General features: G+C 35.1%; 1 protein-coding gene across 1 annotated transcript in view; it reads left to right on the plus strand.

Moving 5' to 3' along the window:
* The window catches only part of Dnah3 (dynein heavy chain 3, axonemal), a 367,976-nt gene that overhangs the window by 66,579 nt on the left and 275,611 nt on the right, over positions 1 to 25,786 (plus strand). The window contains exons 11-16 of the mRNA XM_069827040.1: positions 1,996 to 2,210; positions 10,375 to 10,565; positions 10,969 to 11,153; positions 11,838 to 11,982; positions 12,665 to 12,803; positions 13,949 to 14,093. Coding sequence (XP_069683141.1) covers positions 1,996 to 2,210; positions 10,375 to 10,565; positions 10,969 to 11,153; positions 11,838 to 11,982; positions 12,665 to 12,803; positions 13,949 to 14,093 — 1,020 coding nt within the window. The remainder of the gene's footprint in view (positions 1 to 1,995; positions 2,211 to 10,374; positions 10,566 to 10,968; positions 11,154 to 11,837; positions 11,983 to 12,664; positions 12,804 to 13,948; positions 14,094 to 25,786) is intronic.

Genomic DNA, 25,786 nt, shown 5'->3' on the forward strand with positions numbered 1-25,786 from the left:
CTCTGCTGTACGTTTCACTGAGACACATTTTAATTAATCGAAATAGTTTCTTGGAGATACCAAACTCAATAAGAATATCATATAAAACTTCTCTCTTAACCGAGTCATATGCCTTTTTGAGATCTATGAATAACTGATGCACTGTACCCTTATACTCCCATTTTTTTCTCCATTATCTGTCGAATAAAAAATATCTGATCAGTAGTTGATCTATCACGCCTAAAACCACACTGATGATCCCCAATAATTTCATTTATATATGGAGTTAATCTTCTCAAAAGAATATTGCACAAAATTTTGTACGACATCAACAAAAGTGATATTCCTCGAAAGTTACTACTGTTAGTCATGTCCCCCTTCTTAAAGATAGGTACTATTATGGACTCCTTCCATTGTTCTGGTACAATTTCCTTTATCCAAATAGCAAGTATAAGCTTATAAATTTCGTTAGATAATGCGCTTCCACCCTGCTGGAATTTGATCGATACCTGGAGACTTATAATTTTTCAGATTTTCTATAGCAATTTCGACTTCAGAAAGTGTGGGTTCGGATATAAATGGCTCAGTCATTTGTCAGCCTAGGTGGCGCGGTCGTAGAGTGCTGACCTTCTGCTGGTTCGATCCTAGCCCTGGTCGATGACACTTAAGTGTGCTTAAATGCTCGTGTCAGTAGATTTACTGGCATGTAAAATAACTCCTGTGGGACAAAATTCTGCCACACTGGCGATGCTGATATAACCTCAGTAGTTGCAAGTATCATTAAATAAAACATAATTTAAACAGCCATTTAGCATAATATGTTAATAAACATTACAACAACGACGACTGTTATTGTCATTATTATTATGATTATTATTATTATTATTATTATTATTATTATTACTATTATTATTATTATTATTATTTATCAATTTTTAATTGGATATTTAATGATGCTGTATCAACTACGAGATTATTTAGTATCAATGGGATTGGTGATAGCAAGATGATATTTGGCGAGATGAGGTCAAGAATTCACTATAGATTACCTGACATTTGTCTTACAGTTGGGTAAAACCTCGGAAAAACCCAACCAGGTAATCAGCTCAAGTGAGAATCGAATCCACGGCAGAATGCTACTCTGGATAGGCAGGCAACGCCTTAGCCGATTGAGCTATGTCGGTGGCTAATATTATTATTATTATTACTATTATTATTATTATTATTATTATTATTATTATTATTTCGAAAATATAGTTAGTAAGTTAGCTGTTTGCTTCCCAGTTCAGCCCTGTCTTCTTCTTTTGATTTCTGTTTTTTTATATTATGTAACTAATATGAACTTATTGAGAGAATTTAGCCTTTGAATAGTGCGACAGATACAATTAGAGTCATGTTCTGGAACTTGACATTTCTAACGTTTCAGAACTATATGTTGTTGTTGTTTTCTAATGCCAGGCATTTGACAATAAAGTCATTTGACCTCTTGCACTCCAATATTTTTCAAAGATATTATCATGACCAGCCACTGAAGCACAGATTTTGAGGTGTTCCGAATCCATTTCTTGGTTTAAGTTGCACAATGGACAGTTAGGGGACTGATATATTCCAATTCTATGCAGGTGTTTGGCCAAACAATCATGGCCTGTTGCCAATCTAAATGCAGCTATATACAGGTTGCATTATTATCAGAGAAAATAGGTAAAACAAGAAGGGTCGCCTACTACTTCCTTGTCCTGATGATGGAACCTGTTTATACTTCCGAAACATTGGAAATGTCGAGCAATTTACAGGACATGGTGGAATAGTACCCAAAAATCTAATTCTGATCACATTCACCATGAAGGCCTAAAAACGCATATAAAATTACAAAAACATACGAATTTGTGACTAAGTTATAAGTTGTGCGTAGGAGCCTATTCTTTCATTATACTGTTAGAGAAAATAATTAATGTAACTTATGTAACTGTTAAACATTAAAAAATGTTGTAAATAAAATTAATTCGCTTGTTGCAGAGTTTGCATCCTCTGATCTTTGTCTTCATTCTGTTGGTGCATATGAGGAAGAAGTATATGGAATCATGACGGAAGCTTTGGCTAGTTTTGATACAAATATTGTGGGACCTTTTGCTTACCTTAAGTCATATGAACCTTACCTTCATATTCTGAATGGAAAAGCTGAAAAAGACGTGATGGATTTTATGAAATCTGATCCATTTCCATTGTTAAAGGTATAGAGCTTTATTACATTTAGAAGTTTCATCCACTTTGATTTTATGTTTCTACAAGTTTTATAACCACATGTTGCAGATATTATTGCAGGAATATGGCTAGTCATATAATTGGGTAAAAATATATGCAACCTACTGGTATATTCATTTCTAACTCCATTTCTTTCTTAAGAAATAGAGGAAATAGAATAGTTGTTATCATTGATATTGTAATAGAAATATAAATCTTTTCAATATTTTTCAATATTTGGACTGAGCTGTAGGGAGAAATGTATCCATCATTTTGAAATAATTTACAAGCTGAACTGAAGCGAGGGGCTACTCATCAATTAGCACTGGTCAGCTTGATGAGTTAATGACTGAATTTGGTATAATTTTCTTCTATTCAATACCTAATTCCCTCTTTACCCTTTCCTATCCAGTTCTCTGACTGAACTCTTACTTTCTCCGACCCTGACGGCATTAGAGCATTCGAGGCCAAGGGATTCATTTCACTTTCCTTCCTCCTCTTTCTACTTTTTTCTTCCTAGTGCTGACCTGCTATGACACGAAAATCGTCCTCCAATGGCTTAAGGATGGAAAGCTGGTGATCAACAAAATCTCCCAGCTAGGTCCAATGGACCCGTCGACCAACAGCAAGTGTGGTCCTCCAGACATTCTGGGGGTTGTGTGTGAATGAAGTAGCCACCAAAACGTTAAAATATGGTGTTCACTTAAATCGGCTACAACTTGCCATTTAACCAACTAAGAAATGGATTCGGAACACCTCAAAATCTGTGCTTCAGTGGCTGACCATGATAATATCTTTGAAAAATATTGGAGTGCAAGAGGTCAAATGACTATTGTCAAATGCCTGGCATTAGAAAACAGCAACAACATTTTGAAACTCTTTACTACTTTTCATCTTCAGGAAAGTATATTGTTTAAGTGTACAACTTTTGAGAATATTATTGCTATTACCCTCTTAAAAGTTTTGAAATTAATTAATTTCAGTTCACACAAATATCACCATTATTGTCCTCCAGCTAGCTACGGAACTCAGTTATAGAGACAGGAAAGATAGCAAAGGTAAAGTTATTAGTGAGAAGAATATTAATTCAACATATTGTTTTCACACACATATAACATGAAACAATTGAGGCAACTTATATTTTTGCATTATACATTTTATGCGTTTCACAACATTTCATTTTCTTGATCATGTTGCAAATGTTGTGTGTTGAACTGTTATTCAAAATAGAGTACATACCTATATCAGTATATAATCATTTAATGCACATTCAAATAAAAAGATGAACTTTTATTCTCGGAATTACATACAAAAGGCATTCTCTACAACCCCAAAATTGAGACCACCACCACTCCCACTCCACCCTCACCCCCACCCCATCCCACCCCACCACACCACTTCCTTGGTCTTCCATGTGCTCTTCTTCCATTCGGTCTGCATTGCCATACTCGTAATGGGATTCTTTCATTATTCGTAATATTTACTTGGACCAACCAGTTTTGTCGATATTTCTCAATTGTTACAGTAGTTATGCACTCCATTTGCAATTTCTGTCTAATGTCTTTATTTCGAATGTGGTCTAGTATTGTATGCCCTGTCAATGCTTGAACATTTCGCATCTCAGCAGCTTCCAGTCTTTTCTGTTACACTTGAGTGAGAGTCCATGTTTCAGCACCATATATCAGTACTGTAACTGGCATTGTTTTATTGTCTGTATATTAAATTCAACATTTTTTTCAATTATCTGTGCTAAAATGAAAATGTTATGAATATAGGACCAATTCTTTCGGAATCTACTGTTCTTCCGATAATAATGACTCTGCAATTTTATTCATTCTTTGTGCAATAATTTTTGCATATATCTTATAGCCTGAGTTGAGAAGACTAATAATTCCCCTATAGTTATTGAAATTTTTCTTATCACCCTTCTTAAAGATTGGTACAAATTAATGCATCTTTCCATTCCTCTGAAACATGTCTAAATTTCCACCAGATATTAATAAAGTCCAGAAATCTCTGATAAAATGTAATTGGGGCATCAATCACTTCCTGGGGATTTTCTATTTTTGATTCTATTAGTAGCTTTTTCCAATTTTTTCATTTGAATAGAGTCAATATTTTCATCACAAGCAGCTACAAATTCTATCAATTTATTATTATTATTATTATTATTATTATTATTATTATTATTATTATTATTATTATTATTATTATTCATCCAAACAAGTATAAGGCCCATTATGGTCTCAGTGAGTCATTCTCGGTTATAATTATTCATTGTTCATAAATTTTGGAAGAACTCCAACCATTTCTTCTCCAGTATTGGATTGAGGTTTAAGTTATCTTTTTCATCTTGATTTAGTTTTTTCATTAGTTTATGGGCTTGGATATAAATCGTAATACAGCAAACGCCAATAGGGGAAGTTATCCCCACCCTCTCCGCTCGGTACCTCGCTCGCCTGCTCTCTCTCTCTCTCTCTCTCTACTGTCTCTCTCTACTATCTGCCCCTGCTTCGGTGGATCACTGCCTACCACCTCGCACATATTTCGTATTTTATTTTTTTCCTCGAAGTAACACATGGATCACTGCCTACCGCCTCGCACGTATTTCCACACAACACAACCACATGTAATGTGCATTCAACACTACATTTTTTCCTCGAACTAACACATACTTTGAATGAAACAACACTCACCTGTTAACTTTGCACTGTCCTCGAAGTAATACAATAATCACCAGAGCCTTGTTTGCTGTAATCAGGACCCGCCACGTGACGGCTCATCACAACATGTCGTTCCGTCTGTATTCGAAGCTGGACACGGACACAATGAAGCTCTACCAGCGTGCGTTAACACTTATGCCACCCCTGCAGTCAACCCCTACCAAGCTAAATTCATAAGCCCACCACTTTCTACCCACGCAATTCGGTCATTGTCCCCTGCGTCACATTGCATTTCTGCAATTCGTTATGGCAGTTCCCTTGATCATAAATAGATTCATTTTCCCTTCTACTACCAACTCGTTTCAATAGCCGAGAGGTCTAAAGTGTGACCAAAAAGCGTGCGTGCGTTTCGTTAGGAAAATCGAAGGATCAAATACTACCTTCTGCAAAGTCATAAGAAAAAAAAAAGAGAGAGACATAAAGCAAGGAAGAGAGGCTGGAGAGAGAGAGAGGAGAGACAGGACGAAGTTCCTCTTTTGCTTCGTAGATGCCACATTCACTCTTTTTGTTCCACTTTCCTCCACTAGATGTCACCCCACCATAAACCCCTATTTCCACTCTTTCCCGCTAGAGTGTCTGGTGAGTTGTAGGGAAAAGTGGAAAAGGGTCATGGGCGGAGCTTAGCGTTCGCTGTATTACGATTTTCCCAGCCCATGGGCTTTAACCTCTATGTCATTTACATCATATTCTATATTATTGATTATGAGTTCCTCTCAGCACTGCTGTTTATTTGGTATGGAACTTCGGGCTAAGATGCCGTGGTCTACTGGTATAGATATTCCCAGATATTCTACTACTGCAGCAGACATCTTCAGTGGTGAAGTATCCTAGGTCTAAGTCTTCTGCTAGGAGTACCTATGGCAACTGATACTTTGTTTGCCTTTCCTTATTTATAAGAAGACACTATGTGGCAAGAAGTTTTGCAATGACGATGAGGTGAAAGAGGTGGTGCATGAGTGGTTACACAGTCAGAAAAACTTTTTCTCGTGGAATACAGGCATTAGAGAAATGGTGGCACACGTGCATTGAACATGGGGGGGGGGGACTACGTTGAAAAGTGATTGTTTTTAATTCTAGTGTACATAATGTCTTAATAAAAAACATATTAAAGTTACTTTTTGACTCAGCTTCGTATATTTGTGAATATTCTTATGTCGGAAAAAATTATTGGCTACAGTAAGAGCATTAGTTGTTACAAAATCTATTATAGTTTTGCCATTTTGATTTATAGCTCGTTCACCATTTGTACCAATACAACCCGTTACTTGTTTATTGCCAATTCTGACATTGAAATCCCCAGCTAATAAGATGTAGTCATTTTGATTTAATGTATCTATTTCATTCTGCAACTCTCTATAAAAAGTTTCCCTTTTTGCAACTTTCCTTCCTCTGGGCAGTGGCGTATACTGGTTAAAGGGTTTGGGCTACCACTCAGTGGCGTATACTGGTTAAAGGGTTTGGGCTACCGCTGACCCAATTATTACACAAAATATATCTAACAATTACTTTAATTTAAATTACTATGGTAAAACTAATAATACAAAATTATTACATTATGTTATATTATAAACTTTTTCTTTTGTAATTTCCTTGGGCTACCGCCGGTAGCCCCGGTAGCCCGCAAAATACGCCCCTGCTACCACTGACCCTATTATTACACAAAATATATTTTAAAAAACCTATAATAAAATTCCTTACCTATTTATATGTGAATTCCAGACGTCTTGATTGGGACGAAAATACTTTGATGACTTCGTCATTGAAATTACAGTTGGGCCGCTTGCGAAGTTTCTGTAGAAATGACTTTTCAGTGGACATCAGTGCCAAGCCGGATAAACGTTCTTGTGTATGAGTTGATCTACAGTAGGATTTTATTCTCTTCAACGCAGAAAATGTTCTTTCTACCGATGCTGACGTAGCTGGTATTGTCACAATTAATGTTGCCAATTTAAGGACTTCAGGAATAACTTGGTTCAGCTGGTTTTCATATATGGCAGATAATATTTCATGGATAGGTTTGTTCGAAAAATCAAAGACTTCTGCTGAATATATTACACTTAATTCATTTTTCAAACGTACTTGATCAAAGTGACTGTTATAGGACTGAAATAATTTGTTTAGTGCCTCATTCGGGAAGTTTTCTCTATAAGCAGAAAATTTTTGAGAATCTAGAAGATGTGTGAACTGAAGCTTTCCATAATCAGAAAATCTGTCAGTAATTTCCATGTGCATACGATCTAGTATGCTGTAGTACAGCTGCCTGTATTTCAATTCTTCATCTCCTTTTCTTCGCTTTAATGGTGGTTCCACTGTATTGGCTGAAGAATTTTCATTTTCCATATTACTCCATATGGACGGAAACCCACTACGTCTGAACTCGGATATAGTATTTTTTTTTAAACTTTGATACCTCTTGCAAGTAGTATGCTATGTCTAGACTTTTTGTCTGAAGAATATTGTAGAGCACATCTGTATGTGCGAACACTCTAGCATAGACTTCAAGAAGAAATATATTCTGAAACTGTGTGAAAAAATTCGAATATCCTTGAGCCTGCACATTTACAGCATCATCCCAGTTTTCTTCAGAGTCATTACAAATGATATTTTTAAAGAAAGCAGTCCGTTTTTCTCTGTATTCCTTTACTGTATTTACAAGCCGAGATGTAAAATTCAATCTAGTTGGTGCTACTTTTGGGAGTTTCTTGTTCATAAATTCCTTGAGTTTTCTGATCTTTTAGGAGATGATGAGAAAAATGCAGCTAAACCCGACAGTGTTTTGAAAAAAATGCGGCATTCTGGAATGGATGAAGTAGTTTGTTGCAAAACTAAATTGGGAACATGGCTGTAACAATGGACAAATAGTGCTTGAGGATACTTTTCTTGAACTTTTGTTTTTAAGCCATTAATATTTCCCGCCATAACTGAAGCACCATCGTATGTCTGTGCAATTAAGTTATTGCCGACATTGTATTCTGCTATAACACCTTCCACATGCTGAAACAAAGCAGCAGCAGTTTTGTCCGAACTGACATTTGTGAATCCTATAAACCGTTCTTGAACATTGGCAGTACTGTCGACGTATCTTAAAACAGTGGACAATTGACTCTGATTAGAGCAGTAACTTGTTTCATCAACAACAATGGCCACAAAAGGTTTTATGTTCTTTATCATAACCCCACTTATAGTAAATATTAAGTCATTCTGAATTGCGAGAGAAGTACCACGAAATACTGTTGAACTCTCAAGATGATTGGCCTGTAAATGGTCAAATTCACTTAAGGAACTTAAATATTCAATATAATTTCCTATATTGTCTGATTCCACACTCTCGTTATGACCCCGAAAAGCCAATTCTTGTTTTCCTAGAAAGCAGACAGCGTTAATAAGATGCAGTAAAATCTCCCGATTTTTTTTTCACAAGAGCATTGTGTTGGTTTATGTGTAGACCTTTTCGCTTATCTAGCTGTAAATCAATTCTTGTCTTTCCAAAGTTTGCAAAGTTCATGCTACTACAAATATGAGCTTTTGATTTGTCGTATTCTAGGACTGCCTCTTTTGACCACACATTAGTTTCGCGGCTAAATAACAAACATGGCCAGCAAAATAGTTTAGACAGTTTAGAAGTACCACACAACCAATTCCACTTACCATATGATGTTGAAGTGAAATGGCATGTGTACTCTCGCTGTTTTTCTTTTACGTCCATGGACAAATTTAACTCAGGAGTTGGTCTTTCCATTTTCACAGTTTCAACTTTCTCGTTGTTATGTACGACGGTTAAAAGGCACTTTTAATAAACCTTCTATTACACAGTCATTTTCAACACAAACCTCTCCAGAAACTTGTTCTGCCATATTTTTCACAATATCACTTAATTGGGAAATTAAAAACTTAATAATTCACAATTAATATAACTCTTAGACACTCGAACAAATCACAGATTTAAAATAATGCACTGCAAGAACACAATCACATTCAATTGCTAGCGTACTAAGCGTATTGCTACTTCGCGCCTGCGAAGAAACCGATCACGAGAGCGGCAACTCACCCGGTCTACAGTGCACGATGGAAACAGAAGGGAGAGGGGGGGACGGGCAGTTGTGCGAAGGACAGCGTGAGCGAAACGGTCACAGGCTACCTCACGTAGCAAGCGGTTTCTCTAGCGATGCCGCCTTGACAACTTGTTTCTTTTCGAGAGTAGAGAGCGCATATAAATCTAACAATTACTTTAATTTTAATTACTATGGTAAAACTAATAATACAAAATTATTACATTATGTTATATTATAAACTTTTTCTTTTGTAATTTCCTTGGGCTACTGCTGGTAGCCCCGGTAGTCTGCAAAATACACCCCTGCCTCTGGGGTGTAGACACCTAATATTGTAATATAATATCTAGTTTTTTTTATATCTATATGTTATAATTCTTTTGCTGACAAATTTGTAGAAGTCTATGAAATTTTTTATTTTATTTTTTATTAGAATTCCTATTCCTGCACCGTTTCTTAATCTGTTTTCATGTCTGAGTGGTCGTATTACCAGTATTATCAGTCCTGCTTGAACCTGGAAATTAACAGTAAGATAAATTTTTCCTCATTGCGTTATGAGCTCTACATAGGATTTAGTTTGGTGGTGGGACTGCCACCTCAGAATATCGAAATATGCTCCTCTGTGTACTATCCCCTACAGAGAGGGCTGGTCCTTCCACTTGCCAAGCCATTCTGGTCATCAGTGACTCCTATGCCGCCCTAGTGACCGTTGAAGACTTAACATGTTTCCCTGTGCAGGGGATCTCAATTTTTAACTCTATAAAGTAAATTATGTAAAAAAAGGGTTTCATTTTACCTTTAAATTGACATATATGGCAATTCTCTATGATGAATGTAACCAGAGATAAGCTTAGTTTTAACTGAAGAGATGCGCAAAATTTTGATAAATTTGATAATTAATAATGACTGAAATATAATTTTCTCTGACAAACGAAACTATGCATGCCTTATATTTTATCCATTAGAATACACTGATAGAGTTTGAGAAACATTGGAGACCCTAATATCAATTATCACCTGATTTTGTTCGATTTGACGTAGAATGACTCATATGTATCTGCACACTTCAGCATGAATCACAGCCCTCTTTGAACACATTGTGAGTATAACAGTGTAAGGCATGATACACGCGATTTCAGACTACTGATGTACCAGCACTCTGACTGTACTTCCTCCCACCCCCTTTCCCGGGTATCTATTGTTTCCACTTTTTGCCGCAACATGGCAGGAGCACGAACCACTTGGTCAGATTATACACAGAGAGATGATATGTCACAATCACTTTTTTCATCATCAGAGATGCTGAAAACATGTTTTTTCCTCAAAAATCTCATAGCCTCTAACAATAAAGTAAAAAGTTAGACATATTCTTATGTTTTCAGGATTTTACTAGAAGAATTGAAAAGTATGAAGAACTGAGAGATGAGATATTTTTTCTGAGACGTACAGTTCCTCTCAATTTTGTCAGCATCGACTGTAGTGAACTCAATGATACTCTGTGGAAAATGGTAGATGACTTAAGAACATACCTTGTTAATTACCATGTTGATAATAGTCGAACTCACAATAGAGAGTAAGTAACTTTTGTTTTTTTATTTTTGTTCATCAGCTCAATAAAATAGTATGAGTTTGATTTCCTTTAGATTGCATTAGAACTGTAATGGGATAGAATTTCTCTGAGCGCTGTTAACTTTGTTTTCTTTGACATGCACTTTACACAATGATTAAAAAGGAAATCACCAGCAGTGGAACAAGTCCAATCCATATACCTCATAAAATCAATTCACCATTGCTTTCTTCTTCATTTATATCCATATTCGTTCCACCATTACTCCATTATAATGTGTGTAGAGAATTAGTAGTCATTGAAGTTTAGATAGAGAGAGAAAGAGCAGAGGATGTGTACATTAGCTTACTGGTACATAAATGGATTCATTACTTGAAAAATACTGTATGTTTTATTGTTTTGCACTTAGGATTTGTGATACTTTTGACATGATGTCAAACAGAGCCAGTGAACTCCCAGAAACAACAGCAGAACTTGTTGAGCTGCAGAACTATCTTAATGAATGTCGTGACGTAACCATGTACAACTTGAGAGAGAAAATCCGAACCACAGCTGAAAATGTATTATTTCTCATGCAGCATGCTTTATTGCCACGTAAGGAAGAATTGCATACATTTATAATATGAAATTCTTAGATAATTTTCACTAAATGTTTTTATTAAAACTCAATGAGGTAACTGCAGTTAAACATCAAATTACGTAGATTATTCTCCAACACTGTATATACTGTGGAGTCCTGGCCACCAAGTCACTCAAATGAGTGCATTCCTTGTATGATGACAGTTGACTTAATATGTGTATCAACATATATGTCGAACATGGAGTAAGGCCACAAAAGGAAAATGTCAAAGGAGAAAGATTCGATCTTGTGCTGTGGATTGAGCCCCGGCATAGCTCAGTGGTTAGAGCACTCAGTGCAGAGAACCGAGGATCCGGGTTCGATCCCGGCACTGGAGCGAATTTATCTCCATTAATAACCGATGGTAACCATAACAGATAATTCTGTAGGCCTAAAAAAATTAATCTTTACGTAAGTATTAGTTTGTTGAACTACATGGAGAAATTCAAATGTGACTATAAACTTGTAGTACAAATGCATGACTGCTTGTCTGCTTGCAGAAAACATTTTTGAGGATACTATATGAAAAACGACATCATTTTATTTTGACCGAGAAAGATTAATCATTCTGTTATTTTTCTATGCTCATGCACAGTATGCTTTGAGTCGAGAATCTTTATCTTTTTATAGAAGACTGTTATTAAACACTTAATTTACAGAGGAAGATATTCAGCTGAACTCCAGAACTTTCTTATGGCCTAAAGATATGGAAGCTGTGTTAGAACTTAGTCAGGCTCGACTCTCTCATCGTAGAGACATGGTGGAAGGAGTCTTGAAATCAAAACGGGCTGACTTTGATGTGAAGTGAGTGCTAATATTTCTGATACCAGTAATAATTATCACTACTATTGCGACCTCAGGTATCTGCATCATAGAAATAAAACTTACAGAGCATTCGAAACCTTTGGTCTTCACTATTATTATATGTAATTAGAAAACAAAGCAATATGGGCTGGTAAGATTTACAAGGCACATTGATAATTCTAATTCTGAGAGAAAAACTCTGAATTTGGCTTGTTACAATATTGATGTCTTGTATTGCTATGTTGGTAGATTATATTCTAATATCAGTGTGATAAAAAGAGATAAATTATTCTGAAAGAGAGAGAGAGAGAGAGAGAGTGTGTGTGTGAGTGTGTGTGTGTGCGTGCGTGCGCGCATTTGTGAATATACCTAAGTATTTCGAACTATACCCTATAAGTACTAACATAGTTAGGCCTGCAGTATATTATAACTTTTATTATTATTATTTTTTTTTTTTACATTTAGGCTATATGTAAACTATTTGATACTATTTATAACATCCTGCCTGTTAATGCTTGCAAATGGAATTTCATATTTAATATACTGTTACAGTTGCTGCATCTTATTTTTGTTTGGTAGTTAATCATTATTAGTTGTAATATGGGAAATTCAATTTATATGATTTGATATTAAGTACCTGCTTCCTATTACAACAAGATTTTTTTTTTTTTTTTTTTTTCAGGCTTTTGTTGCATCAAAAGGAATTGGAAATTTTCAAGAAGAAAGATCCACCAATCCTGACAAAGGAAGAAATGGAAGAAAATGCACAAACAGTAGAAGAAATAATGAGCTTTTTAAACGAAGATAAAAAAGAAGCAGAGGTGCGTAAATTTATGTATATTTTAACGGGTCAGAGCAATACTATCATAACTAACAGCGCCAATAGTGGTAGTGGTATTGCTCTGAACCATTGATTTATTGTTATCACATTAGTTTTAAAAGTTTTCATTAAAAGTTTGAATTACAAGGTCCTCATTAACTAAATGGCAAAGCATCAGCTTTTCACGCTAGTAGCCCAGGTTCGAATTTCGATGGGCCCAAGTGGACAAAGACGAAGCTCAGTACTAGGTTTTTGCAGGGTACTCCCATTTCTCCTACAAATATTCACTATTGAATCGTAATCTTCTGGTGTGTATGTGTGCGTGCGTGCGTGTTTGTTTTTTTTTTCTAACACCGCGCATATTGATATATTTTATTGGTGATTAATTGGAATTGCAGAGAAGCAGCACATGTTTATGCAGCACATGTTTCCATTCCATGTCCATCATTCATACAATATTTTCCAACATCTTGCAAAGCGTGTGGATACAAACAGCATAGTGCAGCCGAAACACAAGGTTGAGCGTTTCTTGTTCTTCCATATTTTGTACCAAAGTTCCAACTCTAGTTTGGGCGCACCAAATGGTAAAAGCTATATGAATGAAGCTGCCTGATTATGATGAAGAATCCTGTTCTGAGGTTAGGGCACCCCTTGGATCGAATTCTGTTAGTCTTGTATGATAGGATGACATGAGTATGGAAGTACACAGGATGAATGAAGATAGGTCCACTGACACCAACATGAGCCCCATGTCTGGCTCTGATAGTTACTCAACATTTTCTCTTAATGGGCTGAGAGGAAACCATAGATTAAACCTCAACCAGGCAACTTGTTCCAACCAAGATTCGATCCTGGGCTTGCTAGTTTCGCAGTCAGGCATGCTGATCACTACTCCAAAGTGGTGGACTGTTCTGTGTATATTGCCTCCATAATACTGTACATCAAAGGCAATGTTATAATCGCAAGAAGGTTTACAGTATTACTTTCTTAGAGGGGGGAGTTGAGTGAATGACGCAAGTGAAGTTCTGCCATTGGGGGAGGGGAAGAAGTTTGAATTACAATGTGGAAAAAGTGACATATTTTGACTTAAATTGTTGTTTTAAGAATTAAATTTGTATTTATAGTTCCCTTTTTGTATTCTTTCAGGCTATTAATGAAGAAGAACAATTGCTGGATTTTGATCCCTCACCATTTCTTGTCCTTCAGTCCATGTTAAGTGTTGCTGAGCCTCTTGATAAATTGTGGCATATTGTTCTTAATTTCCATAACAATTATGATGTGTGGTATTATGGTAAGTAATTAAAATAAGTTACTAGTACGTATTTGTAAGAAGATAAATATTAAATTTTCACTCCTTGATTTTTTAGGTGTGAGTTTGATACAGACCCAGAAATTTTCCAAGTTCTAGTTATAACATACTGCGTATGCTCAGTCTTACTAAGCATGCACAATATGTTATAACTGGAACTTGGAAAATTCAGGTGGCCCAAATTTTGTTTCTGGGTCTGTACAATTCAATTTATAGCATGTTAGATACTAAACATGCTAAATCAATGCTCGAAATAGAAGTTTAGATGTACCTGTGTACTGTATGAAGATAAAATTATGTTGCACATACCATCCAGGAAGACAAAAAAATAGGAAAAAATTGGAGAATGCTGTGTTTGCAGTGAAAGACCTGCCCCTAGGCACAAAACTATGAATGAATGAATCCTCAGTACATACACACTACCAGTACCTATATCGAATTACAGTTACACATGTAGGCCTACAACCATACCTGCAAGTTTAGAAGCAGTGCTTCCATTCCTGGGATGTCTTCCAACTTCCTATTTTCAGTGAGTCGTGGCCTTCTAGTTGTGACATAAACATGGAGTCTTCCTTTCCCTATCCATATCCTTACATGTCCTTCTGGGTGAATGGAGAGGGTGTCCATTATTTTGTAGAAATATTAAATTTGCTATGGTCTTTAGCAGTAGAGAATTTCTTGTTGGTGCAAACACTTCATTTTAATAAATGCGCATTTACATTCTGCCATTGATGTGATCAATGTGTTCACTATATTCAAAGATGTTGTACTTTTATATCTAGACACAAAATTGACGCTGGTGTTGTGTACAAATTTGAAACCTCCTGCACAGGTTTGCACGATGCCAAGTTATGGGAGCACAAATGATTGTTTCTATAAAGCATTCGAAGTTTAGAAAATACCATTGGGTATATAGGCATTTTCTTAGTGAACAACCCCCTTCACTGTAACTATATTTCTAAGTATAATAAATAAATCTAAGTACTGTAACTTAAGCATTGCTTTAAATATAAATGCTTTATATTGCTCATAAAGATATTTATTAGTTTATTTTTATTTCCAATGACCAAATACATGAAATATTTTTACTCATGTTATTTTATATACGTTAGAAAATACGTAAATAACTTATTTGAGTTATGTATATTACAAAGAGGGGTATGTCCGCTAAAAAGGTACTTCAGTGGCTGACCATGATAATATCTTTGAAAAATATTGGAGTGCAAGAGGTCAAATGACTTTATTGTCAAACGCCTGGCATTAGAAAACAACAACATATACCCAATGGTATTTCCCAAACATTTAACGCAATGTAATAATAATCCTCAGTGTTTTGAGAATCAGAGGCGATATGACTCTTTAGAACTTACAACTGCAGACATTCATTACAGTTCCCTCATTCTTACATCATTCTCAATGACAGAATATTGTGAAAATGTGATTGTATGCATTGCTGGCTTTGTTGTTAAATCATTAAGAAAATATGGTGTAATAAATCTAAAGGCTCAATTTATGGTACATACCAGCACTAAACAAAATATCTTTTCCCTTTTTTTTTTAACGAAAGAATAATGGGAGTCTTGTCATACCATCATCTGAGATTATAGAAATGTGAAAGAGCGATGATATAGATGTTGACAGAGAATAATGGTATATTTCCACCAAAGGATCTCTCTTACATCGTGTGAAAAACAATGTGATCTAACAATAGAACACTTGTACAATCTTTCTACAACTATAGAAACATATTTTAGAAAATGGGTCCCCAGATTCCCCCGAAAATCATATTTTAAACTTGTTAAACATCTGGATCAGTCGGCCATTTGCTATTATCGAGAACTTATAGATTTTTCATCAACCCTCTGAATTTGATTTCTGTGTGTGTTTCTACAATACCACTTTTAGAGCAATGTGCAGCTAGTGTTGTTTACATAAGTGCTGCGAGATTACATTGGTCAACAATGATTTTGTTAAATGTACAATTTCTGCTGTTTCTTATTTATGTCATCTGCTAATTCCAAAAATGAAGTCACAATTTTTCTACCACTCACCATTTTTTTTTTGTAATTTTAGAAAAATCAATTTATTTTTATTGCTATATACAGTCATTAACATGATAATGGAAAGAAAATACTTAAAATTTTCATTTTATTGCTTTAACAATTGACCTATAACTTTAGATAAGTGAAGTCAGAATTCATAAAATAGTTATTTATGCAACAAGTGGATAATCTTGATGATTATGGCATGAATGAATGTTTGCCGCACTCACTATCATTTGTGCAACAATTTTTACAAGTGTCATAATAAGATTAGCCACGAGTTGGTTACAATACTTTATGGCATCTTCATTATAAATTGTAGGAAAGAAATTCAATTCGGGATCTTTAACTGACAAATTGTCTTCATATGTTTGTATCGATTAGTTGTACCTAGCCTTGGCACTGAGTGAAGAGTAATAGATGATCTTGCGGGTTATGTTACAAATGTCCCTTTATTTTGTTAATATAGTTTCTCTGAACCACAGAACTGTTTTATGTGATATTATAAAAGTGATACAAAATTGTTAAAAATTGGAAATAAATGATATATTACCTTCTATCTCGCATTTAATTTCTTGTTACGTCATGCATAGAAACAACCAAGATAGCAAGCCTTCCGGTATTACGTCATCCGTGCTATAATAAGGCAATTAGGCACGATTTTCGATGTAGTAACGACCTGTTTATAATACTAGGATGACATAAATAAATTCTATTCCTCATAAGACTGCGAGAGTTAGTGTTAATTCTCAGTTGAGTTGGAACTTACAATCATGAAACAAGTTTCCTAACCCGTGTTTTCTTTGTCCTAATTTTAAGTGTGATAAAAGTATCTTATAAAGTGAAACATACCTCGAAATACTGTGTAAATTACAAACAATTTTTGTTACGTTTGTGGTTAATTAACTTTGAAAGCACAAAGGTGTATTTTACTACACTAATTAAAAGAGCTTACGAATGTTATTATGATTGAAAAATAGATGAGGACAAGAACTGGGCCCCTGAAATCTGTTTGCTCCATGTAATTCTATTAGTCTAATTGGTTGGCTAAAAGGATACCATCATATGTCTTTTTGAGTTCCAGTGATATGCCAGGAACCTAAGGATCATTCAACAGACTGTTACTTTCTACTTTCAGAAGATTACACAGAACTTGTCAGCGAGCTGATTCAGAACTATGTATAACGTGATGGGGTGTCATGTATCTCTCAAGATAACTTTTTGGATTCTCATCAGTTTTTTCTTTCCTCAAAACCTTCGGGTACTGAGCGACAAATATAGGGAGCATTTTCATCAGGATTTTTCTGAAATGGAAAGGTGCTACCAGGAAAAATGGAGCCCAAATATTGTCAGACTACTGCTGAACACTCAAAAGAGATGTTTCTCAAGCGAAGTATAGCCTAAAATCTATTTCACACATTTTTGAGGTAAATAAATAGATTTTTAGGTAAAATGTTACAAGGTATCAATACTAGAAAAGTCTGAAGTACATTTCATATAATTACTCAAAAACCCTGGGTGATAGAAATATTTTGAAAACAGATCTGAAATCAGCACGAAGAATATTATAAGAATCATTCATTCTTTATCTTTTAACAAAGAATGTGTTCAATTTTATTGACCAGTGTTATTATTCAGACTTCGGTAAAACTACCCTTGTTTAATTTCCTTTACTTTTCCTTCATGTATGGAAATATTATGGAAGATTCCTAAATAAATGCAGTTTTCACAGCTTCCTGAGTTTTCTCACCCCAATTTGAAGACACGGAATCAAACATATGAACTTGATTTCTAATACTGGTAGTTATAAACATATAACATTGATATAGAGCACTTCTGCAAGTCTAATGATAGATCCTGAAGCTCTATCAGGCATACAATATTAGATAAATGTTCATTACGAAAGAATTGCCAGTCAGTGTCATATTAAGTTCTTTGTAAGTATATTTATCTTTACTATCTCCATTTGGATCGTTACTAACTGCCTCAAAGTGGTAATAAGAGCTTCATAAACATGTTATACAGCTCGAACAGATCTGGTTATTGAAAAGCAATCCACCGAATTCCTAGTACTTGCTCAATGGCTTTTAATCTTACATGCACTTTTCTGCAGTTCATATTTTTTTTTTTTTTTTGATGAGGAGGAATACAAACTGTAAAGTTGACCAAAGAGATATTTCATGTGATCAATTTCGTTAATTTCATGAGTCACGTTGACTGCCAGATCCAAACGATGGTTACTATAGTGCCAGATGAGGACATCCAGAAACATCTTCAGCAACATTGCTGCATCCCATTCTTTCTTCCCAAAATATGTGAAGGAAAGGAAATAGTTGCACTCTTTTGTGAAACCATATTTATGCAAACAGTCGAATATTGCATCTAAAATATTCTTTGCACAAATATTATTCATCTCCACTAAATCACAAAAGAATGTACTGGGTTCAGAGGAACCAGGAAACACAATTCTAATCCAGATACTTACACTGGTGAATTCGTCAATCATTTCTCAAATCTTTACTGGTTAATCTTTAAATTGCGAGTTGTTATAGATTTAAAAGAGGCAAGATTGGAGAATGCTGGATTTGCAACGCTGTACCTATCCTTGGACAGAAAACTACGAATGAAAATTAATATACTGGAATTTAAATAAAATGGTTTTCATTGATTCTGAAACGTATTTCACGATATCTGCACATGAGTGATGAATTCTGCCCACCTCCAAACCATTCATAGTCTGCCATATCTTAAGAAAATTAGCAAATCAGAGAATGAACTGTTGAGTTTTGCCAAAGTGTACACTATTCTGAACACACAACGTGTTTTCGTGACAAATTATTTCCTGTGTGGAAACTGTCTTCTGCAACTTCTCTTCTTTCGATTGACTAAAATGTTAATTGATGCTTGATGTGCATTACTGTTTTTGTGATCAAATATTTTCTTTCATATTTATTGCCTTATTTTTTCATCACTGTTACCAAAACGCGAAACACTGCAATCTTTTCTCTCCATAGAAAGCCTTAGTCCTTGTTTAAAAAACACTGGCAGAACCAACATTACGACACATCCTGCAACCTAGTTTCGCATTTTGAACCATAAGCTATTCATTTCCTTCCAATATTTGAAGTCACTGCGCTATTTTCCAATATGTAGAAAATTCGTCCGTTTTTAATTAGAATTCTGTTTTCATTTTTTCAGTTAGATTTGAACTACTTACTGTCATGTTTCTTTAAAGGTACGGTCACACGTCACTACTTTTGCAGCACTGCAGTACAAAAAACTGTGCAAGTCTTGTACTGCGATGTGTGAACAACGGTGCAACCCGAAAAGTAGCGGCTGCCGAACTTGCTGCCTGCTACTTTTCCATGCTGCATGCAGCTTAAAAGTAGCGACGTATGAACGGGGTTCTCAGGGTTGCAGCCGCAGCATTTTTGATATCGGTTTTGTTGAAACTTTTGCTGCGGTTGCAACCAGTGTTACCACCCAAATGTGCCAATGATACTTTTATTGTTTGGATATATTTTAATGTTAAATGTGATGAAAATAAATTATTTGTAACTGTTATTAAATACACAACACAATCTGAGCATAATTGCTGACGATATAATTCATTTTTTAAATTTTCTGTAGCGTAGTTCCAAACAGGAGGGTTGCCAACATTGATTACGTGAATATACTGTTGGTTATCATTTAGTATATAGGCGTTTTTAAAAGCTTTATAGTAAAAATAATGTCAATTTCTGAATACTAGATACGACAGAAAAGCAAATAATAGATAAGGAAGCTTTCACATGAGTTTCTTAATAATGCGAACATAACCACAAAATGTATATTGAGAAGTCAACACGGAGATGGAAACCTGCAGCATGACTGTGTGTGAACAGACTCGCAACCTCCAGTTGCAACTTTTGCAGCACTCGGGTTGCGCAGCACGAAAAGTAGCATGCAGCGCGCTACTTTTGGCTTACGTGTGAACACGACACGCAACTTTTGCAGCTGCAGTACAAAAGTTGCGCTGCAAAAGTAGCGATGTGTGACCGTACCTTAAGTCTGTTATCCAGAATTTGTAGTAATGTAAACATAGGAAACGAATTTTAAAAGAATACGCACTACTTTAACCCAGAATCACTCGCACCTGTTGTTGTCACGCGATAACTCCCGTATTAGATTCTATCTAACATAATTGATTTTTCTGTTTATTAGTTTATATTTGCATTAAGAATTGTGTTAAACAACATTTTTTTACAGCATTGTATCTATGTTAAATCCAGACGTTTGAGAAGGGTAGGGCATGTAGCACGTATGGGCTAATCCAAAAATGTATATAGTGTGTTAGTTGAGAGACCGGAGGGAAAAAGATCTTTGGGGAAGCCGAGACGTAGATGGGAGGATAATATTAAAATGGATTTGAGGGAGGTGGGATATGATGATAGAGACTGGATTAATCTTGCATATGATAGGGATCGATGGCAGGCTTATGTGAGGGCGGCAATGAACCTGTGGGTTCCTTAAAAGCCATTTGTAAGTATTGTATCTATGTTTTTAATTATGTATAATACATGCAATAAATACAATTTTTTTAATAGTTTTTTCACCAGTAGAACTGTTTTATAAACACACAAAACTGAAATCTGTGTTTTCGCTGAAACAGATAATTATTTTAGAATTCAAGGTATTTTTTTCATAACGTATTTTACTATTCTGAGTACATACATAACAGTTATATTTTTTATTTTATATACAATATATAAATTCTAAATTATAGACATCAGCTCAAAGAATTTGAGTGACCACAAGGGTCCTGAATACAGTAAACATGTACAATATAATGTGATGTGATACATTAAAGAAAAAAGAAAGTTAATTGTTTAAGGCAAATATAAATGGATTAATTGAAATACAGATGATGATGTAATATTTGAAGAGAATCCTTGATAATATTTATAAGGACAGAGATTACATAATCAAAAGGAATGTGAAGTTCCTTAAGATAATTCCATGTGAATTTGGAAATAGAACCTCTACTGCCAAACAGCAAACCAATGACGGACCATTGTTTAAGAGGGACGTTGTACTTTTGAGAAAGATAAGGCAGACAAGGTTCATATATGGACTTCTCAATATCAACTTCGGTGGCCTGATTTAGGTTTCTTTCGAAACTGATAGTAGGGTCAAGAACAAGAGCCCGTTTTAAGTGTCTGTTAATAGCAATAATGTCTGCCCGTCTGAAAGAACCATCTGATGATACACAATGTACTTCCTCATGAATCTCCCAATTCAAAGTTTTTAACGATGTCGCCAAAGCATGTTGTACATGATGATGTCTAGCATTGATCAGCAGCTCGCCTTTAGGGCATTGTCCAAGCACGTGTCCAAGTGTTTCAAGCTCACTACAGTCTGGATGACGGCAGCGGGTTGTGCTTAGAGTTCTGCCCGGTATTGCACGAACCGCCAAAATATTGCTTGACATTTTTAAAGCATTGGTCCATTCTGGTCGATTGCTTACCCATGAGTTAGCCTTGGGGAGATTACTATAAACAATAACCCCTTTACCACACAAGGTATGGTTTGTCCAAGTTTGGAATGCGTCATTTCTTAAGTGTTTACGAATTTTACGACCTGACCAGTTGATAGCATCAATAGCTGTGATATTCAATTTTCACAGAGCAGGAACTATTTGGAAATCTGTATTTAAAATATTCGTGTAACAACACTTTTCATTGAAACAAACAAATAATATTTTATAAATTCAAAAATGTTTAGTCCTTATTTTATTGATCCAAGTACAAAATCTAAGTAAATAAATAAATAATCATAAATAATTTTGTTTTTATATAAAATTCACCAAGATTGAAAACAAAGTTTTTGAAATATACTTCAACGAACAAGTTTGTGGTAACATTGGTTATTAGAGAGAAAAATTCGCTCTAGCACCTGGGATCGAACCTGGGTCCTTGGTTCTACATACCAAACGCTCTAATCACTTAGCTACACTGACAGCGCCAGTTCAAATCCCCCTCCTCTAGTGTTTTTCCCTTTGTGGCCTTACTCCATGTTCGACATATTTGTTGACATATGTTAAATCAACTGCCATTATACAAAGAATGCACTCAATTGAGTGACTTGGTGGCTGGGATTCCACAGTACATGCACTGTTAGGTGAAGGTCCCCGGTGTCAGAGCGAATTTTTCTCCTCTAATAATCATTGTTACCATAACAGATAAATTCTGTAGGACCAAAAATTAATCTTTACGTGAACACTTTTGACTGAAATAAACTAATTTCAAAATTCAAAATGTTTTTCAGTTCATATTTTACTAATCTGAATCAGAGTAATTTTCTTCTGAACTACATTCACGGCAGATAAACCCAGCTCTTTCTGTGTGTTCTTTACAGTGATATCGTGTAAATCTGTTCTTTTTTTATGGTACCGGTATACATCCGACATGGTTTCACATACATGTAAGAAATAAATTCTTGTATTGTTTTATGAGAAAGTAAAATAAAACAAACGAAAATAAATGTTTGGTACATACAGAATAAAACTATAATGAAAAACGAGTATAGGCCCTATTTACTTTCGACATGAAATACTCAGAAGAAAGAAGACACATTAATGATCAGTGTTGAAGGCGTGAAAGATGCAATAAATAATCAATAAACTGCACTACACTAAATTTCACCAAAGACTAATGCAATGACTCCCATGTTAGATTTTATGTAACTTGGTCTGCCACTTTATTAATAATGCTTTCAACAGACTTGTAATTAAATCCTGGGTGTGATAATCGCAATAATGAAAACAGAGATATGAAAGAAGGCATTGTAGGAGCAACAGCTCCACATCTGTAACAACAATGAAGTAATAACAGAAAAATAAAAATTGGTAGATTCTATCTATAGTCCCGTCACGCTTATTTCCGGCAGCCAATCGCGTTGCAGGTCGGCTACATTTAAACGTGTGCGTCTTGTGATTCGCTGAGGAAGACGTTATTCATTTCTTAAGGCTCGATAAATACTTAATATAATCGCCCGCCATTTTGGCTCCTTCGTTGGCGTTCGCAGAAAGCACACGAAGACGTTATTTGCCGTTCAATTATCTGCTGAATTACAGTGCATTTGATTTATTATCATAGGAGCTACGACATGATAATGTTTAACGGTGTGGCAAATAGATTCCTCATATGGTAGCTCGACAACGAAATAACAAAAATGGCGAACGATACTACTTACCTAGACTTTATAGAGCCTTCACTTCCTAAGACGTAAGCAAAGAGGAGGAGTCACGCCGAGAATAACAGCGTCATGACTGTAACTGCACAAGTGATTGCTGGTTAAGAATAAAAGTTGCGCTGCTTAGGCATACAACTTTCTTTCTTAATTACTTGCTATCAAGCAGTTTGCAAGCAACAATGGAAATGAAGGCTATGTCTGCCTCCACTGTAACTACAAATTTTCAAAAAGGTGTGAATTATGTATTGGATGAATGAGGTACCTGGTAATTTAAGCAGGAGATGAGAACTCATCTGCAACATGACATAGGTCTACTATCACTTCAATAGGTTAGGTATTTTTAAATAGCATATTGGTATGAAATTTCTCGAATTCTTAAATGAATCTCGTTATTCGTACTCAATTTTTGCGACATTACAAAATGTATATACGAATTTAATATTATGAGCTATACTTTAATAAAATCCATATCTGTGATTCTTTCGCACGAGAAGACGCACTTGCTTCATGTAGTTTACCCATATTTACTGCTTTTCGTTATAGATTTGCAAGAGAAAATAAACGAATTGGGCAAAATTACCACCAAAGCCAGACATAGTAAGAGCATTTTGTTCATGGAAGCTGAGTGTACAAGAACAATGTAAAGACTGGGAAAAGTATGTAGACCTACTTATCCGAATCAAAGTAAGCTAATGAATCAATCATGTGGTAATGACGACCAAAATTATATACCGTATGTTGTTGTTGTTGTTCAAATGCCTAGAGATTTGTCAACAAAGTGATTAGTCCTCTTGCACTGCAGTATTTTTGAGGTATTGAATCTTATTTTTCTATGGTTCTACATCTTCCTAAATGTTCTAAGCTCATGGCTTCATTAAAATCGCATAACACACAAAAGGGAGAGTTAAGTATTCCAATCCTTGTAGATGTTCTGCCAGACAGTCATGGCCAGTAATTAACGGTACATTACAACTGCAGATTTTCGTGATAATTGAGGAACAATTCCTGGATTAAATATAAGAATTTGCCACTCCTTGCCTTCAGCACTGTTTTTGGAGTTGTGTATGTACATTGATTGAAATTTTCTCTTGATTAGCAGTTTTACATATGATAGGATAAACTTCGTTGAGTTTTTTTTTTTTTTTTTTTTTGTAGGATTTCTGTGCCTTTCTTAGCCAAAAAGTCTGCGGATTCATTCCCAATCAAACCGCAATGTGATGGAATACATTGAAGAATAATATTTCGCTTAATTTTCGTAAATGGTATATCATTCATTACGTATGTAGTTCTTATTTTATGAAAAAAATAGAAGGAATGTTCCATTTTATTGTTATTGCGTATAAGTGGTAACATTTCGCATAAATAGTAAATACTTACTTACAAATGGCTTTTAAGGAACCCGAAGGTTCATTGTCGCCCTCACATAAGCCTGCCATCGGTCCCTATCCTGTGCAAGATTAATCCAGTCTCTATCATCATATCCCACCTCCCTCAAATCCATTTTAATATTATCCTCCCAGCTATGTCTCGGCCTCCCCAAAGGTCTATTTCCCTCCAGTCTCCCAACTAACACTCTATATGAATTTCTGGATTCGCCCATATGTGCTACATTTCCTGCCCATCTCAAACGTCTGGATTTAATGTTCCTAATTATGTCAGGTGAAGAACACAATGTGTGCAGTTCTGCGTTGTGTAACTTTCTCCATTCTTCTGTAACTTCATCCCTCTTACCCCTAAATATTTTCCTAAGAAACTTATTGTCAAATACTCTTAATCTCTGTTCCTCTCTCAAAGTGAGAGTCCAAGTTTCACGTGAATAGTAAATATACTTATTAAAATATAGTAAATATACTCATTAAAATATAACGCAGATCAGTTGTTTAAATTAATCGGGCACATACTTCTTGTTTACTCTGTTATTTATTTTTTTTCGCTTTTATCTTAAAAAAAGATGAGTTGATGAACTTCGGTTACCTAAATATCTCTGAAGGTGGAAGAGTTTTGAATTGTTGTATATATATTACACTGTTGAAATACGCGAAATATATACTATACAGGCTTAATTCGTTTCATAAGAAGATTATAATAAAGCAGAGATGAAGTATGGGCTATATTTAATTTTTAAAATACTATAATACATTTCTAATCTTGTACAAAAGTTTTGTAATTAACAAACATTTTTTAGCATTTCTATATACAAACATTTGATGACAAGTTACTTATGTTTTACTCCCAAAATAGAATGCAAAGGAAAGTTCGTCATTGAAAAGATGTCCCATGTTTACATAAATCTTTTTATTTATTTATTCACTTATTCCTTTATTCGTTTGCTCATTCATTTATATGTTTTTGTACTTCTTAATCTTTTTCAATAATTATTATCTTGAAGGTGAAATTTCT

Source organism: Periplaneta americana, chromosome 1 (assembly GCF_040183065.1).
Source record: "Periplaneta americana isolate PAMFEO1 chromosome 1, P.americana_PAMFEO1_priV1, whole genome shotgun sequence".
Taxonomy (NCBI): domain Eukaryota; kingdom Metazoa; phylum Arthropoda; class Insecta; order Blattodea; family Blattidae; genus Periplaneta; species Periplaneta americana.